Here is a 19,019-nt window from a genome sequence, read left to right as displayed (position 1 = left end):
CGTCAAGTAGAAAGAAAGGACAACGGAGAACTACAAACCTGTGTATACAGAAAACCGACAAACACTGACCAAATACTTAACTACACCAGCAATCATCCCAATACACACAAATAAAGCTGTATCAGAACACTATTCCAACGAGCCACCACACACTGCAGCACAGACGAACTACACAAAACAGAGGAGAACCACCTATACAACGTATTCAAGAAGAACGGATACACAAAACATATAGTGCACAGATTCCTCAGGAACAAACCATAACAAGCAGACCAAACACAGCCAGAAACCCAAACCACCTTACCATACATCAAGGAAGTTTCAGAAATGACAGCCAGACTACTAAGACTCCTCGGAATCCTTGTAGCACACAAACCCACCAACACTCTCAAACAAAAACTAACAAACTTAAAAGACCCAGTACATCCCACGGACAAAACCAACGTCATCTACAAAATTCCATGCAAGGACTGCCACAAACATTACATAGGACAAACAGGAAGAAAGTTAGCCACCAGGATACACGAACACCAGTTAGCCAAGACATGACCGTCTCCCCCTCGTAGCCCTACACACGGATGAAAAAAAGCCACCATTTCGACTGGGACAGGCTAAGCAAAAGCATGCCAGAGAATTCCTAGAGGCCTGGCACTCCAACTACAACACCATAAACAAACACATAGATCTAGATGCCATCTATCAACCCCTCAGAAAATGAGTAGGAAATGACATCATCACAAACCCCAGGAACCCCATCCAGGAGAAAGATATAAATAGAAAGCAGGACACAACAGCTTCGCCTCACTTCGCCACTGATGATGTTACCTAGCCAGGTAATGAAAAGTCTGTATATCAAACCCACAGCTCAGCGAGCAAACCTACACCCTAAACAAAATCTTGGCTACAATCATTCAGGTGTAAGTTATTCCGTGAGTATTTAATCAAGATTATGGCAATGCTGTAAATCAGCATTGTCGTTTTCAATTTACTGGGGAAAAGTCACTGGCACATTCTGTGAAACTAGAAAGGAAATAGAATATGTCACTGCACGCAATACCTGCACTTGAGTAATTAATTGTGACTGTACAATTGTTTCATTATTCAGGTACGTCTTCAAGGCTAGCTCCAAATTTTCTAATAAGAATGTTCTTAGCTATAGAGGCTGAACCAAATAAGAGCTGTTCCATTGCTAATCAGTAAATCCTTCACAAAGAGTTTGCCATCGAGACAACTTTGAAAAAGTTCAAGTGCCACACTGGTATATTTTCATCTTTAGAACATCATCAAAATGGAATTGGATGTAGCCCAGGAACAGCTGTATCACTTGCTGAAATAACTCCACAGAGGCCAGTATCTCATTACCAAGTCACCCTTTATTTACACATGCAGAGTCGTGAATGCCCTGGGGATTTGGGTTCAAATCCAACCACATTAGCTGGTGAAACTTTAATTTGATTCAAAAATTTGGAATATAAAACAAATCTCTAAATTAGTGACCTTGCTATCCACCTCTACTTGTTGTGTGGACGTACCTGGTTCCCTCACATCCTTTAGGAAATGAAGACGATCAGCCTTAAACTTTATGGCTGACAAGTGATACCAGATCCATGGCAATGTAATTGACTTTTATCAGCCCTCTGCAGTGGCCTAGCAAGCCACCCGTCCAAGGGCAATTAGGAATGGGCAGTAAGTACTGGCCTTGCTAATAGTCCTATTGTGCACAGTATCCAAACACGTGCTACTAAATATTAATGTAACCTCATCACATATCAAGTAAAATCATAAGATACAATTGTCTCATTGTAAAGATTTTCTCACTGTCTCTGCCTCAATGTCTGTGCCATGCCCATATATTTTAGTTGCCTATTTGCTTTTGAATGTGCCAGTCTTCAAACTCATCGCTGAGGAAGATCATCATTAAATCCAAGTTTTCTTCTGAAGAATAAAGCCAATTCAATGTGGGATCAACACTCATCCAAGGCAGACGCTTGAATCATCGAATCCCCATAGTGTGGAAGCAGGCTCTTCAGTCCATCGAGTCCACACCAACCCTCTGGACATAATTCTACCAAGTCCCATCCCACTATCCTATTCAGGTGACCCTGCAGTTTCCATGGCAAATCCACTGAGCATGCACATCCCTGGAAACTATGGGCAATTTAGTATGGCCAATCCACCTAACCTGCACATCCTTGACCAATAGGAGGAAACTGGAGCACCTGGAGAAAACCCACACAGACATGGGGAGAATGTGCAAACCTCACATAGTCAGTCACCGGAGGGTAAAATCAAACCCAGGTCCCTGACGCTGTGAGGCAGCAGTGCTAACCACCGAGGCACTATGTCAACCGACTTTTTCAATTAAATTCAAGGTGCATTATTTCGGGTGAATTTCCCATATTTTCATTGACTTGGGTAGTTCTGATCAAGGTGGTTACAGTTATTACTAAATTTAATGTCATGGTAAAGACCTTGACTGTAGCCTTTAATGTCAAAGTCTTTTCATTAAAATGTCTTGGCAAGTTATGTTTAATGTTGGTTTCTCTTCTGGACAGAATGAGATTAATTAGAAAGAGACTGCAATAATATTGGCTAACTGTTAATCTGTCAGGGTAGACTGGTTTCTGTTGAGGCAGTAGATTAAAGGAACTGAAACTGCTGGCTTTCATGGGAAGCTGACTGGAACCTGCTGACTTTGGCATTTAAGTTAACGTGTTTCAGTGGAAAACACAGTTGGCTCAGGCAGGTCTGATATTTACATATGGCAGAGACAACAAAGTGGAGTTTTAACCCTGAACTCTGTTGTTAACTGTGAGAGCACAGATTTTGGATATTTCCTGGACCAGACCAAGTTGAACAAGGTGAAAGGGTAGCCAGGAATGATGAGGCTGAGCAAGTCTCACAAATATCTTTAATACAAAGATAGACAGTTGATGGCTTGTCTAAATAAAAGACTTGCTCTGAGGAAGGAGCGTTGCTCCAAAAGCTAGTGCGCTTCCAATTAAACCTGTTGGACTATAACCTGGTGTTGTGTGATTTTTAAATTTGTACACCCCAGTCCAACACTGGCATCTCCAAACCATTGTTCTTGTGAGACTGTGTTCAGAATAACCAATCTGTCCTAACTCAGTTTGGACCTGAGAGTAACTCTAGTTCCACACCAATGTGACTGTCTTTTAGCTGCTGTCTGAAATGGTTTAATAAGTTGCATCAAACTGTAACATGAAAAATTTAATGGCATTGTGAAAGCAATTTCACGACAGAGGCAGCAGCAGCTCAGGAAGGCCCACCAACAATTTCACAAAGTAACTAAATGCAGTATGAGGTGTTTTGTGCAGAACATAACAGACGTACTGAACAAATGTCTGCTTCTGTGCTGTAAATTCTTTTTATATTTACATTACAAGATAAAGAAGAAAAATATTAATCCATTCCCTTCCTTTCTAGGGGACAAATTGTGCTGCAATAATGTGAGCAGATGAAAAGAGGAAAGCTGTCTTCTTTCTAGTTCTGCCATCCATGAGAGCAGGAAGCCATAGACACTCTGAGCACTAATCTCCCTTGGAGAATAGAGGATAGAGAAAGTGAACAGCAGCAGGGTCACTGTCTCAACAGCAACAAATGCATTTATATAGCATCTTTAATGTTAAATATCTCAAAGTGCTTCACAGGAATGCAATAAAAGAAAATTTCCATGAAGCAGTAGCAAACTTTCTTCCACTTTATATTCTAGTCTTTTGGGCAAATAAAGCTAATATTTCAGTAGCCTTACGGATTTCTTTTCACCAGACCACTATATTTTAATGATCTGTGTACATGGATTGTCAAATCTCTGAATCTATATTCCTCCCAGCTTTATACCATCTAAAATGCAGTCAGATCAATTCTTTGTTGACTTAAAATGCTCAATTTCAACTTACTGCAGAGAAGTTTATTGGCTACAGTGTATTGCACTTACACAACCTACATAATTTGGAGATGCCGGTGTTGGACTGGGGTGTACAAAGTTAAAAATCACACAACACCAGGTTATAGTCCAACAGGTTTAATTGGAAGCACACTAGCTTTCGGAGCGACACTCCTTCATCAGGTGATAGTGGAGGGCTCGATCGTAACACAGAATTTATAGCAAAAATTTGCAGTGTGATGTAACAGAAATTATACATTGAAAAATTGATTGTCTGTTAAGCCTTTCATCTGTTAGAATACAGTGATAGTTTCACTTCTTTCATGTGTAGATCACAAAACCTTTTTTTAAAAGTTGCGTTCTCGGGTTAGCTGTTAACAATGGTGATAGCTAGACAATATGTTGAAGGTGTTGGCCCCCTGTGTTCTCTGTCAATGCCTTGATGTTTAGATTGATTCTAATCTAAAAAGTGAGATAACCGAGTTTGGCATAAATTCATGCAGTCTTTGAGCTCAGAGTTCTACATGAATGCATGCAGTTTTTGAGCAAAGTACAATGTAACTCTGCAAGTACAAATTTGCCCCACAAAATAAATGTGTGCATGTGGGTCTTTGTCTGTCTGTGTGTGTCCGTTTGGGGTGGGGGTTGTGAGTGTGAGAAAGTGTGTGTGTGTGTGAGTAGTGAGTGCAGAGTGTCTTAAGTCTGTGAGGGTGTGCATGTGTAAGTGTGGGAGTGTGTTTGTCTATAAGAGTGTGTGTCTATAAGAGTGGGTGTCTGTGTGCGTGTCTGTGTGTATCTGTGTCCGTGTGTGAGAGTGTGTGTGTGTAGGAATATCTCTGTGTGTGTGTAGTGCAATGGTGATCACCTGTAATGTGACATGAACCCAAGGTCCCGATTGAGGCCCTCCCTATGGGTACCGAACTTAGCTATCAGCCTCTGCTCGGCCACTTTTCTCTGCTGCCTGGCCCGAAGTCCACCTTGGAGGATGGTCACCCGAAGGTACGAGGCTGAATGTCCTGGACCACTGACCCAACTGGGAGGGAACCCTCTTGTCTGTTGATTGTTGTGCGGTGCCCATTCATCCGTTGTTGTAGCCTTTGCTCGATCACTTCAGTGGTCCAGGACATTCAGCCTCAGACCTTCGGGTGACCATCCTCCAAGGCGGACTTTGGGACAGGCAGCAGAGAAAAGTGGCCGAGCAGAGGCTGATAGCTAAGTTCGGTACCCACAGGGAGGGCCTCAACCGGGACCTTGGGTTCATGTCACATTATAGGTGATCAACATTGCACTACACACACACACACACACACACACACACACACAGATATTCCTACACACACACACACTCACATACACACGGACACAGGTACACACAGACGTGCACACAGACACCCACACACACCCTTATAGACACACACACTCCCACACTCACACATGCACACCCTCACAGACTTAAGACACTCTGCACTCACTACTCACACACACACACTTTCTCACACTCACAACCCCCACCCCAGACGGACACAGAGAGAGAGAGAGAGACAAAGACCCACATGCACACATTTATTTTGTGGGGCAAATTTGTACTTGCAGAGTTACATTGTACTTTGCTCAAAAGCTGCATGCATTCATGTAGATCTCTGAGCTCAAAAACTGCGTGAATTTATGTAAAACTCGGTTATCTCACTTTTTAGATTAGAATCAATCTAAACATCAGGTCATAGACAGAGAACACAGGGGGCCAACACCTTCAACATATTGTCTAGCTATCGCCATTGTTAACAGCTAACCTGAGAATGCAACTTTAAAGAAAAAGGTTTTGTGATTTACACATGAAAGAAGTGAAACTATCACTGTATTCTAACGGATGGAAGGCTTAACAGACAATCAATTTTCAATGTATAATTTCTGTTACATCACACTGTAAATTTTTGCTATAAATTCTGTGTTACGATCGAGCCCTCCACTATCACCTGATGAAGGAGTGTCGCTCCGAAAGCTAGTGTGCTTCCAATTAAACCTGTTGGACTATGACCTGGTGTTGTGTGATTTTTAACTTTGTACAGCCTACATAGGTCATTACAATTTTATGCCTCTTAATAAACAGTCATATACAATAACATTCCTTAAATTTCATTAGCCTTAACCTTAGGTTTAGATTAATTTGTGCTTTCCCCAACTTTTACGAAGAATTCTCACTTCTTGGCATGTAACACTAGGCAAACGTTTAAACATTTCAAACTTGCTATATTTAATTCAATTACCACCAAATTTAAAGAGCTCTTTGCTGTTTTATACTCAGTTAAACCAGTCACTTCGGCTCCCTCTCTTATCATTCTGCATGTGTTCCTTGAGAATCTTTGACATCAGCCTGTATCTCAGACATTTTCCTTTTATTTCCTCCCTTTTCAACTCTCCATCAAACAGATCTTCCAGTGCTGAGACCAGTTAAAGATGTTTATTTTGTCTTTTGTATTTAACAGGGATGTATTATTTTCTTTCTACAGCTTCAAACACTTTCCTCATATTGAGCAACTATCCATTTTATAGTTAAATATCTGAATTCTTATTCCATTTTACCTATGCTGGCTCTCCTGGTACATTGTTCTAACTCCAACCTTTCTCCAGCTGTTGTTCTTCATCCACAGGTCTTCAGTTATTTTCTTGTGGCTTTCAATTTCTTGCTAAATTCTGGGCTACTACTGAGGCAAACCTTTTTTGCAATAAACCCAAATTTTATTGAATTTATTTCCAAAATCCAAATTCACTCAAGCCATTGCTGTATGATACAAAATGCCTGATTGGAGTTGAAATTATCTTTGCCTTGTTGGTCAGATGAAAGATCTATGGGAAATTCAGTATCGCAGGTCCATATTATATAACTAATCTTCACCTTGCATGACCTTAGTGTTGAAACAAAATGCCACAACATTAACATGTACAATGGACATGTCAAAGTGAATGAAAATTTTCTTATATTTGCCATACTTTCCCCATTACCTCTAGCCTTCCTTCTGTGATCCATACACAGTAAACTACCTATTATTTAAAACACAAACACTGAGAATTCTCATGAAATCGGCAAAATAAAACTACCATTTTTATAAAGATGCTTCAAAAACACATCAATTGCCATGCGGTAATTCTCCAAACTACCCCTTGTAGCGCTGCCCATCTCAGGGACCATGACAGGATTGGCTAGTTATAAAGTCATAGAGATGTACAGTACAGAAACAGACCCTTCGGGTGAACTCATCTATGCCAATCATATTTCCTAAATTTATATGATTCCATATGCAAGCACTTGGCCCATATCCTTATAAGCCCTTCTTATTCATATATCCATTCAGACGCCTTTTAAATGTTGAAATTGTACTAGCCTCCACCACTTCCTCTGGTAGCTCATTCTTTTATATGCTCTGTGTGAAAAAGTTGCACCTTGGATTCCATTTAAATCTTTCCCCTCTCACTTAAACCTATGCCCTCTAGTTCTGGACTCCCCCACCCCAGGAAAAAGACCTTATCTATTTACCCTATCCATGTCCCGTATGATTTTATAAACCTCTATAAAGTCACCCTTCAGCCTCCAACAGTCCAGGCAAAACAGGCCTACCTATTCAGCCTCTCACTATAACTCAAACCCTCCAACCCTGCCAAAATCCTTGTAAATCTTTTCTGAACCCTTTCAAATTCACATCTTTTCAACAGCAGGGAGACCAGAATTGAATGCAGTATTCCAAAAGTGGCTTAGCCAACATCCTGTACAGCTGCAACATGACTTCCCAACTCTGACACTCAGTGCTCTGACTAATAAAGGAAAGCATACCGAATGCCTTCTTCACTATCCTAACTATCTACGACTCCACTTTCAAGGAACTATTAATCTGCACTTCAAGGTCTCTTTACTCAACACTCCCCAGGGCTTTATCATCAAGTGTGTAAGTCCTGCCTGGATTTGTCTTTCCAAAATGTAGCACCTCACATTTATCTAAATTAAACTCCATTTACCACACATTGGCCCATCGAATCAAGATCCTGTTGAGGTAATCTTCGCTCTCCAATACACCTCCAATCTTGGTGTCCTCTGCAAACTTACTAACTATACCTCCTACATTCACATTCAAATCATTTATATAAATAACAAAAAACACTAGACCCAACATCGATCCTCATGGCACACCACCAATCATAGGCCTCTAGTCTGAAAAGCAACTCTCTACAACCACCCTCGGTCTTCTACCTTCAAGCCAATTCTATATCCAAATGATTAGTTCTCCTGTATTCCATGAGATCTAACCCTGCTAACCAGTCTCCAATGAGGAACCTTGCTGAACACCTTACTAAAGTCCATTTAGGTCACGTCCACCGCTCTGCCCTCATCAGTCGTCTTCATTACTTCTTCAAAAGAACTCAATCAAGTTCGCGAGACATGATTTCCCACACACAAAGCCATGTTAAGAATCCCTAATCCATCCTTGCCTTTCCAAACACATGTAAATCCTGTCCCTCAGCACTCTTTCCAACAACTTGCCCACCATTGATATCAGGCTCATTGGTCTATAGATCCCTGGCTTTTCCTTACCACCTTTATTAAATAGTGGCACCACAGTTTGCCAACCTTCAGTCTTCTGGCACCTCACCTGTGACTATCGATGATACAAATATCTCAGCAAGGGGCCCAGCAATCACCTCCCTAGCTTCCCACAGAGTTGTAGAGTATACCTGATCAGGTCCTGGGGATTTATCCACTTTTATGTTTTTTTAAGATATCCAGCACCTCTTCCACTGTAATGTGGACATTTTCAAGGTGTCACCATCAATTTCCCCACATTCTATATCTTCCATATTCTTCTCCAGTAAACACTGATGTAAAATATTCATTTAGTATCTCCCCTATCTCCTGCGGTTCCACACATCAGATATCTTGCTTTATTAACTCAGAGGACAAGGGTTAAGCCAACCCATCCTTAAACGCTAAGAGGCTTGTTTAGGTTAAACCACATAGCTGTGGATCTCTGGGGCAGACGAGTTAAAGATGGCAACTTCCCTCTTTAAAGGAGATTACTGAACCAGATGGTTTTTCCCAACAATTGGCAATGGATTTGTGGTCATCAGTAGATTCTTAATTCCAGATTTTTAATTGAATTCATTTACTGTGGCAGGATTTAAGCCCACATTCCCAGAAGATTACCTGAGTCTCTGGACTAATAGTCTGATGATAATATCATTAGAGCGTAACCTCCTCTTAATGATTTAATGAGAAAGTTGACAAACCATGAAGGTAAGATTCACAAAATTCAGCACAAGTACTTTCACAATGATGGTATTTTTAATGTGCCGTGTGTGGAATTAGGTGACAAGTGAAACTCTGAAGAGGTGCTGACGAAACCTTGCCTTGCATCTTGCTTGAAGGATAGCCTGATGAGGATTGTGTATGAGAAAAGCAAGCAAATGAAAACTGTGTGTGAAAAAAGTCATGGAATTGATTGACTGCTGTGTTGTATATCCAGTGGAAAAAAAAACTTCCAGAGGTGAACTGGATGAATGGCTGTATGTTGACAAGGATGCCCCTGTCACAATGACATTAAATACAGAAGAAATTATAAATAGTGTTTTTAGTTATGTCAAACCTAAATTTCAAGATGAGAAAGTGATGACCGCGGAAGCATGTTGAAAGAGCGTATTGAATTGGTTTTCTTTAAGAATGCTTCTTGTGCAACTGGCTGACTCATGTAACCAGCACCTCCATACATGCTTAAAAATGGAGAGTTTACTGTACATTGAAAGAATTGCATTGATATAGCACCTTTGATGAGCAGAGGTCCTCTGAAAGAGCTCTGCAGCAAGTGCAGTTGAAATGTCGTCACTGTTATAATACAGAAAACATAACAATCAATTTACATCCAGCAAGATCCTACAAACTATCAAGTGATGGTGACCTGATAATATTTTTACGATGTACACTGAAGGATAACTATTAACTATTCAGGGCATTGGAAATAACTACCTTGCACGTCATTGATGTTTACTGCTCATTCGAAAGGATTGATAGGATTTCCATTTAATGCTTGATCTGAAATGTTGCAACTCCGACAGTGTAGCTTTGAATATTACACTGGAATGTTAGTCTGATTATTGTGCTCATGCTCTTGGTGGGATTTTCAATCGTCTTCTGACTCAAGTCACTAAAACCTGTGAAGTGAGCCACAGCTGGTGCCTAAATATTCAATCACACATCCTATCTAATGAAGCAAATGATACCTTAACAACTTTAGTTTTTCTTAAAAGACAGATGATTATGGAATCACAGAGAGGTGCAAAAATTATGAATTAGACTCGATATTCCAAAGTAGGTCAATCTATATCTATTACTGATGTGGCTGGAAAATTTGTTGAGTGGTAGGTGACAGAAAGTGGGATTATCAGGCAGGTACTCAAATTGGCAGGATGTGACAACTGATGCTCCACAAGGATCTGTGTTAGGACCTCAATTATTTAAATTATTTATTAACAACTTAGATAATGGTGTTGAAAGTTATATATTCAAATGTTGTGACAACACTAGTTAGGTGGCTTTGCAGACAGTAGGGACGATAGCATAAAATTACAAAGAGATATTGATTGACTGGGCAAATGGGCAAACCTGTGGTGGATGGAGTTCAATGTCAGCAAGTGTGAGGTTATCTATTTTGGACTGAAAAACAATAGATTGAGGTATTTCCTAGATGATATGAAGTTAGACAATGTAAACGCCCAAAGAGACTTAGGGGTTGAGGTGCATAGATCTTTAAACTGCCACAAACAGATGTAGAAAATAATCAAGCAAGTTAATGAAATGCTGGCCCTTATATCTAGAGCACTACACTACAAAGATGTATAAGTCATGCTGCAGTTATTTAAAAAACCTAATCAGACTGCACCTGGAGTACTGTGAGCAGATCTGCACACCACACCTTAGGGAGGATATATTGACCTTAGATGGAATACAATGTAGGTTTACAAGATATCTGCACTTCAGGAGTTAAGTTATAAGGATAGATTACACAAATTAAGCCTGTTTTCTCTAGAATTAAGAAGCTACTGAAAAGAAACATGTGGAGAGTTTGGAGGAGGACTTAATGGTGCTTTTCTGAGGCCAGCATTTAGCTAAAAGGGAAAAAAATGCGTATTCAAGGTGAATGAGGTAACGTATTTCGGATACAGAATCAACAAGGATGGATTATAACCTGTTGAATAGGAGGTCTGATTGAAGTCTTCAAGATATTAACAGGAATAGATAGAGTTGACAAAGATAAACTATTTCCTCTGATTGAGAATTCTAGAAATACAAGACATCGTCTGAGAATTAGGGCCAGACTGTTCAAAAGAGATGTTAGGAATCACTTCTACACACACGTGGGTGCACGTTTGGTATTGTCTTCTACAAATGGCAGTTAATGCTGGATCACTTGTTGATTTTAAATCTGAGATAGATAATATTTTGTTAAGCAAATGTATTAAGAGATAAGAGCCAAAGGCAGGTATATGGAGTTAAGCCATGATCTCATTGAATGTTGGAACAGCCTCTTGGGATTGAATGGCTTTTCCTGTTTTCATGTTCCTATATGCTGGACTAAGACTCTACCTTAAGTGAAAGAGGGCATTCATTCACAGCATACCACAGTTTAGGCTTTATTTGAAAACTCCTTTAATGAATATTAATGTAGTACTAAGTCTTTTATATCAGAAGTTCCAAAGTGCAATAGTTGGTCTCAGTAAGTATTGTACATAGGGTTGCTATGACTAATGTTAGATTTCCTGGCTCCAGGAGTAGAAATACGACGAGACAGGATAGGATTCTTACCACTGATCTGAAACACAATGTCGAATGTTCCCTTTTGATGTGGGGCTGTATTGTGTTGGATAGGGTAGGAGAATGGAGAATGTGCAGACTGCAGGTGCTGGAGATCACAGTCAAAAAAATGTGGCGCTGGAAAAGCACAGCAGGTCAAGCAGCATCTGAGGAACAGGCAAGTGAATGTTTTGGGCATAAGTCCATCGTCTGGAATGTGGGTAGGAAAATGGCAGGCAGAATCTGATTCCAAAACAATCAATTTCCAGCACAAGCAATTCTCATTGGAACAGGGAAGGAAATGAATCAGACATTACTTCTCAGCTGGCTTCATTGCGGCCATTTCAGATCTTCTGCAATTTTCAGAGTCAAAAGACAGAAGGATTTACACCAGCTCAGGGATATGGTGCAATATGCTTTGAAATCAGAAACTTCAAGAGCATTGAGTACAAAAGGCGCTGCCTACTTCACATGTCATTTTGGAATGTTGCATATGATTTGTTTGTAGTACAGTGAGTACTCATTGGGCTTCCTTTTGAATGTGTGATTCACCATTAGATAATGTGCTTGGTAGGTTATCATGTCTGACATCTGGATAGCTGTCAGGGAAATGGAACATCATTGTGAAATTAAGCTAGAGTGCAATTTCACTGGATTTCATTTTGTATTACACAATAGTGAAATTCATATTTAACTGAAGGGTTCTTTTTACTTTCTTGTTTACCTTAAAGTTTAGTTTAGCCATCTGTTTGGCTGTTTCAAAACCTTAACAGATGGCTGAACTTCTGGTTTTCTTCAAAGAATTTTGTGTATTCAGCACAAGAAGTTTTGTTGACACAGTTGCTTAATGAAGTTCCATTATAAAAACTTGGTTGAGCTCCAAATTCACTAATAGATTCTGCTCAACAGAAGTTGTTGACAGCCATCAATGGGAATATGTGCATTGTTAATTACAGATTTATGTGCTGCTAGGAAGTTTTTTTTTAAAAGTGTACTGTTTGTTTAATTTGGGAGACCTATGAGCTTCTCAAAGTTTTCCCAAAGTTATTATAAGAGTTGTGAGATCTATATATTGGTGATACAGTACATGAAAAGGGTATGGAGGAGACTAGGAGGGATATGAGGAGCCTGGACATAATGAGAGGATGAGGCTGAAGTTTTGGGGGTGACGATTAGAGCATTTCGTCCCCATGTCCAGAGTTGGCCCAAAGATGGACCTTTAACTGCCTACTTGCTCTCTGCTATGAGCCTGCTGCAATGGGCAGAAAGCTGATTCCACTCTCTTTCCAAATCTCTATCAAGAAAATGGTGAGTAGTGCTGGTTAAGAGGGAGGAATCACCTGACTCTCAATTCCAAGGTGAAGGTCAATACCAGTTTGAAGGATTGTGTGTCGAGGGTATCGGTGAGGACAGGGTTGGGTTCAGTTGTTGTGTCCTAAATGCAAATATCCAGCTAATATTCTCCATCTGAGCTCAAATAATGAAAAGCAGACATGTGACAATGCATTTCCAGAGCCCATAATAATACTGCCAGCAGAATGTTTCAGCAGAGAAGACAGAAAGATGAGAAAAAAAAAAGCGAATAAGTTAAGAAATATTCCGCATTTCTGCAGAGATCCTCTTAGTCTCCTGTTATAAGTTTGACAAAATACACGCACCAGCTGGTTTTGAAATAGTAACATACGCACTAGCTGGTTTTGAAACAGTTACTCCCCTACTGTTGTTAGAATACTGAATGGACTCACAAACTCTTAATATTCGCCTGTACTTGTATTTTTGTTTTTGCTGCTGTTTACCTATTATTTACTTATCTATGCTACTTCACTCTGTGATCTGCCTGGATTGCTCGCAAGACAAAGCTTTACACTGTGTCTCGGTATACATGACAATAAATTCAATTCAGTTCAATTCAAAACTTCCTCAGGTGGATGTTATAGCTGGAGTCCTCAAGGACAAGGAAAAATCTCCAGCTCATCCTTAGATACTTACTTGTAGACCCGAGATTGGTACAACATTGTGTCTTTAAAGATGATGCTTTTACAAGTACATTCAAAGTCACTGTAATCCACCATGGCACTGATCTTCAACTCTAGCTCCCGAGAGCTATCTTCCAAAACCATGTGGACAGGTTCAGGTTCCACCTCTACTACCTGGAAAATACACAGTAACAAAATGGGTTCTTAGAGTCGTAGAATCATACAGCACAGAAACAGACTCTTGGTCCAACCAGTCCATGCCGCACATAATCCCAAACTAAACTAGTCCAATCTGCTTGCTCCTAGCCCATATCCCTCCAAATCTTTCCTATTCATGTACTTATCCAAATGTTTCTTAAACATTGAAATTGAACCCTCTGCATAAAACATTTGCCCCTTATGTCTTTTTAAAATCTCTATCTCTCACCTTAAAAATATGCTCCCTAGTCTTGAAATCCCCCATCCTAGGGAAAAGACAACTACTATTAATTCTATCTGAACCTCACTTTTTTTAATATAAACTTCTATTAAGTCACCTATCCAGCCTCTCTTTATGGTTCAAACTTTCTGTACCTGGAAAAATCCCAGTAAATGTCTTCTGAACCCCCTCCAGCTTAATCATATCTTTCCAATAACATGTACCGACAAATACTCTTTTAGCTGCATCGTTTAATATTTTTTAAAATTTGAGGAACCGGATGCAAACACATTCACAAATTGTGCCAACAACAGTGCAATTTCAACTTCCATTATATACTGCTTCAAAAGCAATCGCAATATAAACCAGTTGTCTGTGAATTCTTAAGTGTCCATTGTGTTTCAAAAGCAAGGAGCTTTGTCTGCTGGTGAAAAATGTTCTGTTCATTCATGGATGGAACAGACAACAGGCCTGTGGTGCCAATTGAGCAGGCTGTTTTATCCCCTGGATGACGTTAAACTCCTTGAGTGTATTTGGAGCTGCATTCATCCTGGCAAGTCTTCTATCACACTCCTGACTTGTGCCTGGTAAATGGTTGACAGGGTTTGGGAATCAGAAAGAGAATTACCCGCTGCAGGATTCTGAGCCTCTGACCTGCTCTTACAGCCACACTTGCATGGCTAGTCCAGCTCAGTTTCTGGTCAACACAATTGTTTGCGAGAGTAAACAATGCAGGATTATTAATATTAGTTATAAATACATAAGAGGGAATGCAGACTAAGGACGATCTGAGAAGACTGAAGTGTGAAGCCAGAAGACATGTTCACATGTTGGATCATTACATAATGGAGAGCTTTTCTACAAATGGCTATTGAGCCACAGACTATAACTTTGTTTGATGGGAAATTTGAGAATTATTTGAAGAATTAAATTTAAATACAAACTCATCTTTAGAAATGAAAGCGCAATAATCAACTGCAGTGCAGTTGCTCCACACGGTATCAATGGGATCCATTTATGCTGTAAATTCCATGTTACTATAAAGCCTCAGGAGAGGAGAAGGATACTTACAGGAGGTGAAAAATGTGCTGAAATTCTAACAAAATGAATTGTTGAGTGGTACCAAATGTCACTGCTTGATTGAAATGAGCAGTCCAGGTAAAGAAGTGAAATACTTCATGCAGGAGAAGAAAGGATGTGGAAATCAGAGAATGGTGATTTTGGGATACAGGCTGTATGAGGAAGGAAAGGATTTCTGTGTCACTGATAAATAAATTTGTGGATGATGGGTGATTGACAGTGAGGAGGAAGGTTTTACATTACATGATGATATAAACAGATTGGTCAGATGGGTAAATCAGTGGCAGGTGGAATTTAACCCTGGTAAATGTGAAGTGATGCAATTTGGAAGAAGGAACAAGAAAAAGGAGGTACTCAGCGAATGACAACACTGGGAAGCTTAATGGAACAGAGAGATCTTGGGATGTTTATTCACAGATCCCTGAAAGTGACAGGACAGCTTAATACGTTAGTTAAGCAGGCACATGGGATGCTTGCCTTTGTCACTTGTGGCACAGAGGATAAAAGCAGGAAAGCTATGGTGGAGCTGTACAGAACTTTAGTTAGGTCACAGCTGGAGTACCAGTGCAGTTATGGTCACCACACCATAGGGACAATGTGATTACACTGGAGGGGGTACAGAAGAGATCCACTAGGAAGTTGCCTGGGATGGAGCATTTCAGCGATGAAGAGAGGCTGGATAAGTTCAGGTTGTTATCTTTAGAGAGATAGAGCTGTATATGACTATGCAGGGCATGGACAGGGTGAAGAGAAAGCAGCTGTTCCCCAAGTTGAAGGGTCAACAACAAGGAGCCATCATTTTAAAGGCAGGGAATTTAGCTGGAATGAAAAAAATCATTTTCACCCAAAGGGTGATGTGAGTCTGGAATTAACTGCCTGGGAGTGTGGTTGAGGTGGGAAACCTCACAACATTTAAAAATTACACGGATGAGTAATTGAAGCGCTATAATATTCAAGGCTGTGGACCAGGTGCAGAAAAGTGGCATTATGTTTGGTAGCAATTTAGTTTTGGTGGTACAGACTTGAGGGGTTGAACGGCCTCTTCAGTACTGTATAATTCTCTGACCCTTTTAAATAATGATTGTGCTTCTACCATTTTTGTAATATACATTCCAAATGTCTGGTATTTAACAGACCAGACTTGCAACAATAGGTGTATGTTGGGACACTGTGGAATTCTTGACATATGAATCTATGTGGAAATTGCCCAGGAATTTTAAAGTTCCACTGAACAATTCACTACCCAGACACCCCTCCCCGAATGTCTCTGTAGTAGTTAACATGAAATTAAATACATTAAAATGTGGCCTAATATGATGGTAACTCAAATCCCTCTCAACTAGTTCTGAAGAAGGGTAACCGGACTTGGAACATTTACTCGGTTTCCTTTCCACAGATGCTGACAGACCTGCTGAATTTGTCCAGCAATTGCCCCTTTTGTTTATTAGTAACTCACCTTCTTCTTAGCGGGTCGTACTCCTTGCCCAGCACTGACCCACTTCACAATACTGAGGCGACTGTCCCAATCTGGAACCTGGTCGGGGGGCACTGGGTAGCTGATTTTTGACACCTTGCACTTTATTGTGTGTTGGTTGTATGTCACAGGTAGATCTGACTTAAATGTTGCTGTCATATCCTTTGCACATCCAGCATGCAAATGACCAAACTAATCAGAAAAATAAAATCATCATAAACACAAGTTAAAACATATTTGAATATGAAGAAGTCTTAGCAATGAAGCTTGTTTGCGATATCTTGAGCAAGTTTGGTGCATTTCTGAAGCCAGTGTGAAACATGCCAGGACTATCAAGTTGTGAACCTTGGGCAAGCTTGTCGGAAAGGTAGAAACTCAGAAGCTATTGTCAACATCAAATGTCATAATTGAATGGTGTATGATAAATTAAGCTCATCATTAATACAGTGCTTGGTCACAGGGCTTTGCCTTTTAAGGTAAGCAAACACAAAATAATTTAGAAGGGCCTGTGGGTTGAAGGAGGGTCACTGGATCCAATATGTTGATTCTACGTTCTCTCCACAAATGATGCCAGACCAGTTGAGTTTCTGCAGCAACTTTTATTCCTATTGTGAATAGTTATATGTTTGATTGACAGTGCTATGAGCTTCTAAGAGGAGCTTTTATTTAAATGATCAGCTTGGATGAATACTGTTTCATTTTTTATTTCATTATCATTTCAAAAGCTCCCACAGTTAATATCGAGCTCTCTACAAAGGAAATACAATGTGAATGGTCATGGAGGGGGCATAGGGACATGATGGACAGACAATGAGGTTTATGGACGGAGCATGAAAGAAGTGTTTGGAGAAATTGTGGGGATATAGTGAGAGCACTAAAGACACGAAGGGGTAAACAAAATTATGTTAGGCATCAAATGTATGAGGGAGCATAGAATGGTATAAGTCTAAGGAGTAGATGTCGAGCATGTCTGGTGTGTGTTATGAGGGGGTTTGGGGAACTTGGAAGGAGCTTGGATAAAATGAGGGTATATGGAGGTGGGAGCTAAGGAACAGGAAGCATAGTAAACATGCATTGTATTTGATCAATACCCTAATGAATTGTAGATGTGTCAGTTATTTGCCATTGCTTTTTTAAAAATATTCACGTAAAGTGCTAGCTGCACCAACATTAATTGCCCATTCCTAGTTTCCCTTGAGAAGGTGGTGAGCTGCCTTCTGTGAACACTGCTGTAAGTTGACCCACAATGCCATGGGAGGGAGCTCCCCAGGATTTTGACCAATGACAGTGAAGGAGTGGGGATACATTTCCAAGTCAAGATAGTGATTGGCTTGAAGGTCCTTGACCTTTGATATGGCAGTGTTATCTGTTTGGAGGATGCGTCTGAGGAGACGAAGCAAATTTTGTGATGTCAGTTCCTGTTTTGGGCATGCACTGCAGGGCAGTGGCCCTGATTTCAGCCCAACTATGAATCCCACCAAGTTGAAGATCGCATGCACTGGCAGATTGATTAAGAACTAGGGAACATGGTACAAAACTGGTGGGAGGGTGAACTGTAAGGATGATGCAGAGATGTTTCGGTGTAATTTGGACAAGTTGAGTCCGTAGGCAAATGCACAGCAGGTAAAACAGTAATGTGGTTAAATGAGAGACATCCGCTTTGGTAGCAAAAAACAGGAAAGCAGATTATCTGAGTGGCAATAGATTGAGAAAGTGTGAAATGCAATGAGAACTCGGTATTGTCGTACACCAGGTCGGCTAGTGGTAAAGAAGGCAAATAATATGTTAGCCTTCATAGCAAAATGATTTGAGTACAGGAGCAGGGATGACTTGCTCCAGTTGTATAGGGCCTTGGTGAGGCCACAACTGGAGTATTGTGTGCACCTTCGGTCTGCTCATCTGACTAAGGGGTTTCTGGTAATGGAGGTAGTGCAATAAAGGTTTACCAGACTGATGTCTGGGTTTGCAGGACTGACGTATGAAGAGAGACTGGATTAGTTAGGACTAATGTTCCTTGGAGTTTAGAAATATGAGGTGTGATTTCATAGAAATCTATAAAATTCTAACAGGACTGGACAGGGCAAACACAAGGGGGATGTTCTCAATGACTGGGGAATCCAGAATCAGGAGTTCCAGTCTAAGGATATAGTTTAGACTATATAGGCCTGAGATGCAAAGGCATACACAAGGTTTTGGATCTGGAAAATGGGGTTAGAATGTTGAGGTGGTTGTTTTGACTGTTGCAGATGCTGACAGGTTTTTTTCCTATGTCATAAACCCCTATGTCTACGACTCTATGATGAGAACCTTTTCACCCAGAGTGTGCTGAGTGT

General features: G+C 40.4%; 1 protein-coding gene across 1 annotated transcript in view; it reads right to left on the bottom strand.

Annotated features, from left to right (window-relative positions):
- The window catches only part of hydin (HYDIN axonemal central pair apparatus protein), an 888,678-nt gene that overhangs the window by 118,370 nt on the left and 751,289 nt on the right, over nucleotides 1-19,019 (bottom strand). The window contains exons 70-71 of the mRNA XM_060837518.1: nucleotides 16,665-16,878; nucleotides 13,728-13,884 (exon numbers count right to left, since the gene is read on the bottom strand). Coding sequence (XP_060693501.1) covers nucleotides 13,728-13,884; nucleotides 16,665-16,878 — 371 coding nt within the window. The remainder of the gene's footprint in view (nucleotides 1-13,727; nucleotides 13,885-16,664; nucleotides 16,879-19,019) is intronic.

This window comes from Hemiscyllium ocellatum, chromosome 17, assembly GCF_020745735.1.
Source record: "Hemiscyllium ocellatum isolate sHemOce1 chromosome 17, sHemOce1.pat.X.cur, whole genome shotgun sequence".
In the NCBI taxonomy this organism is placed as follows: Eukaryota; Metazoa; Chordata; class Chondrichthyes; order Orectolobiformes; family Hemiscylliidae; genus Hemiscyllium; species Hemiscyllium ocellatum.
Note: the sequence above shows the minus strand (reverse complement) of the source record. Positions and strands in the feature narration are given on the sequence as shown.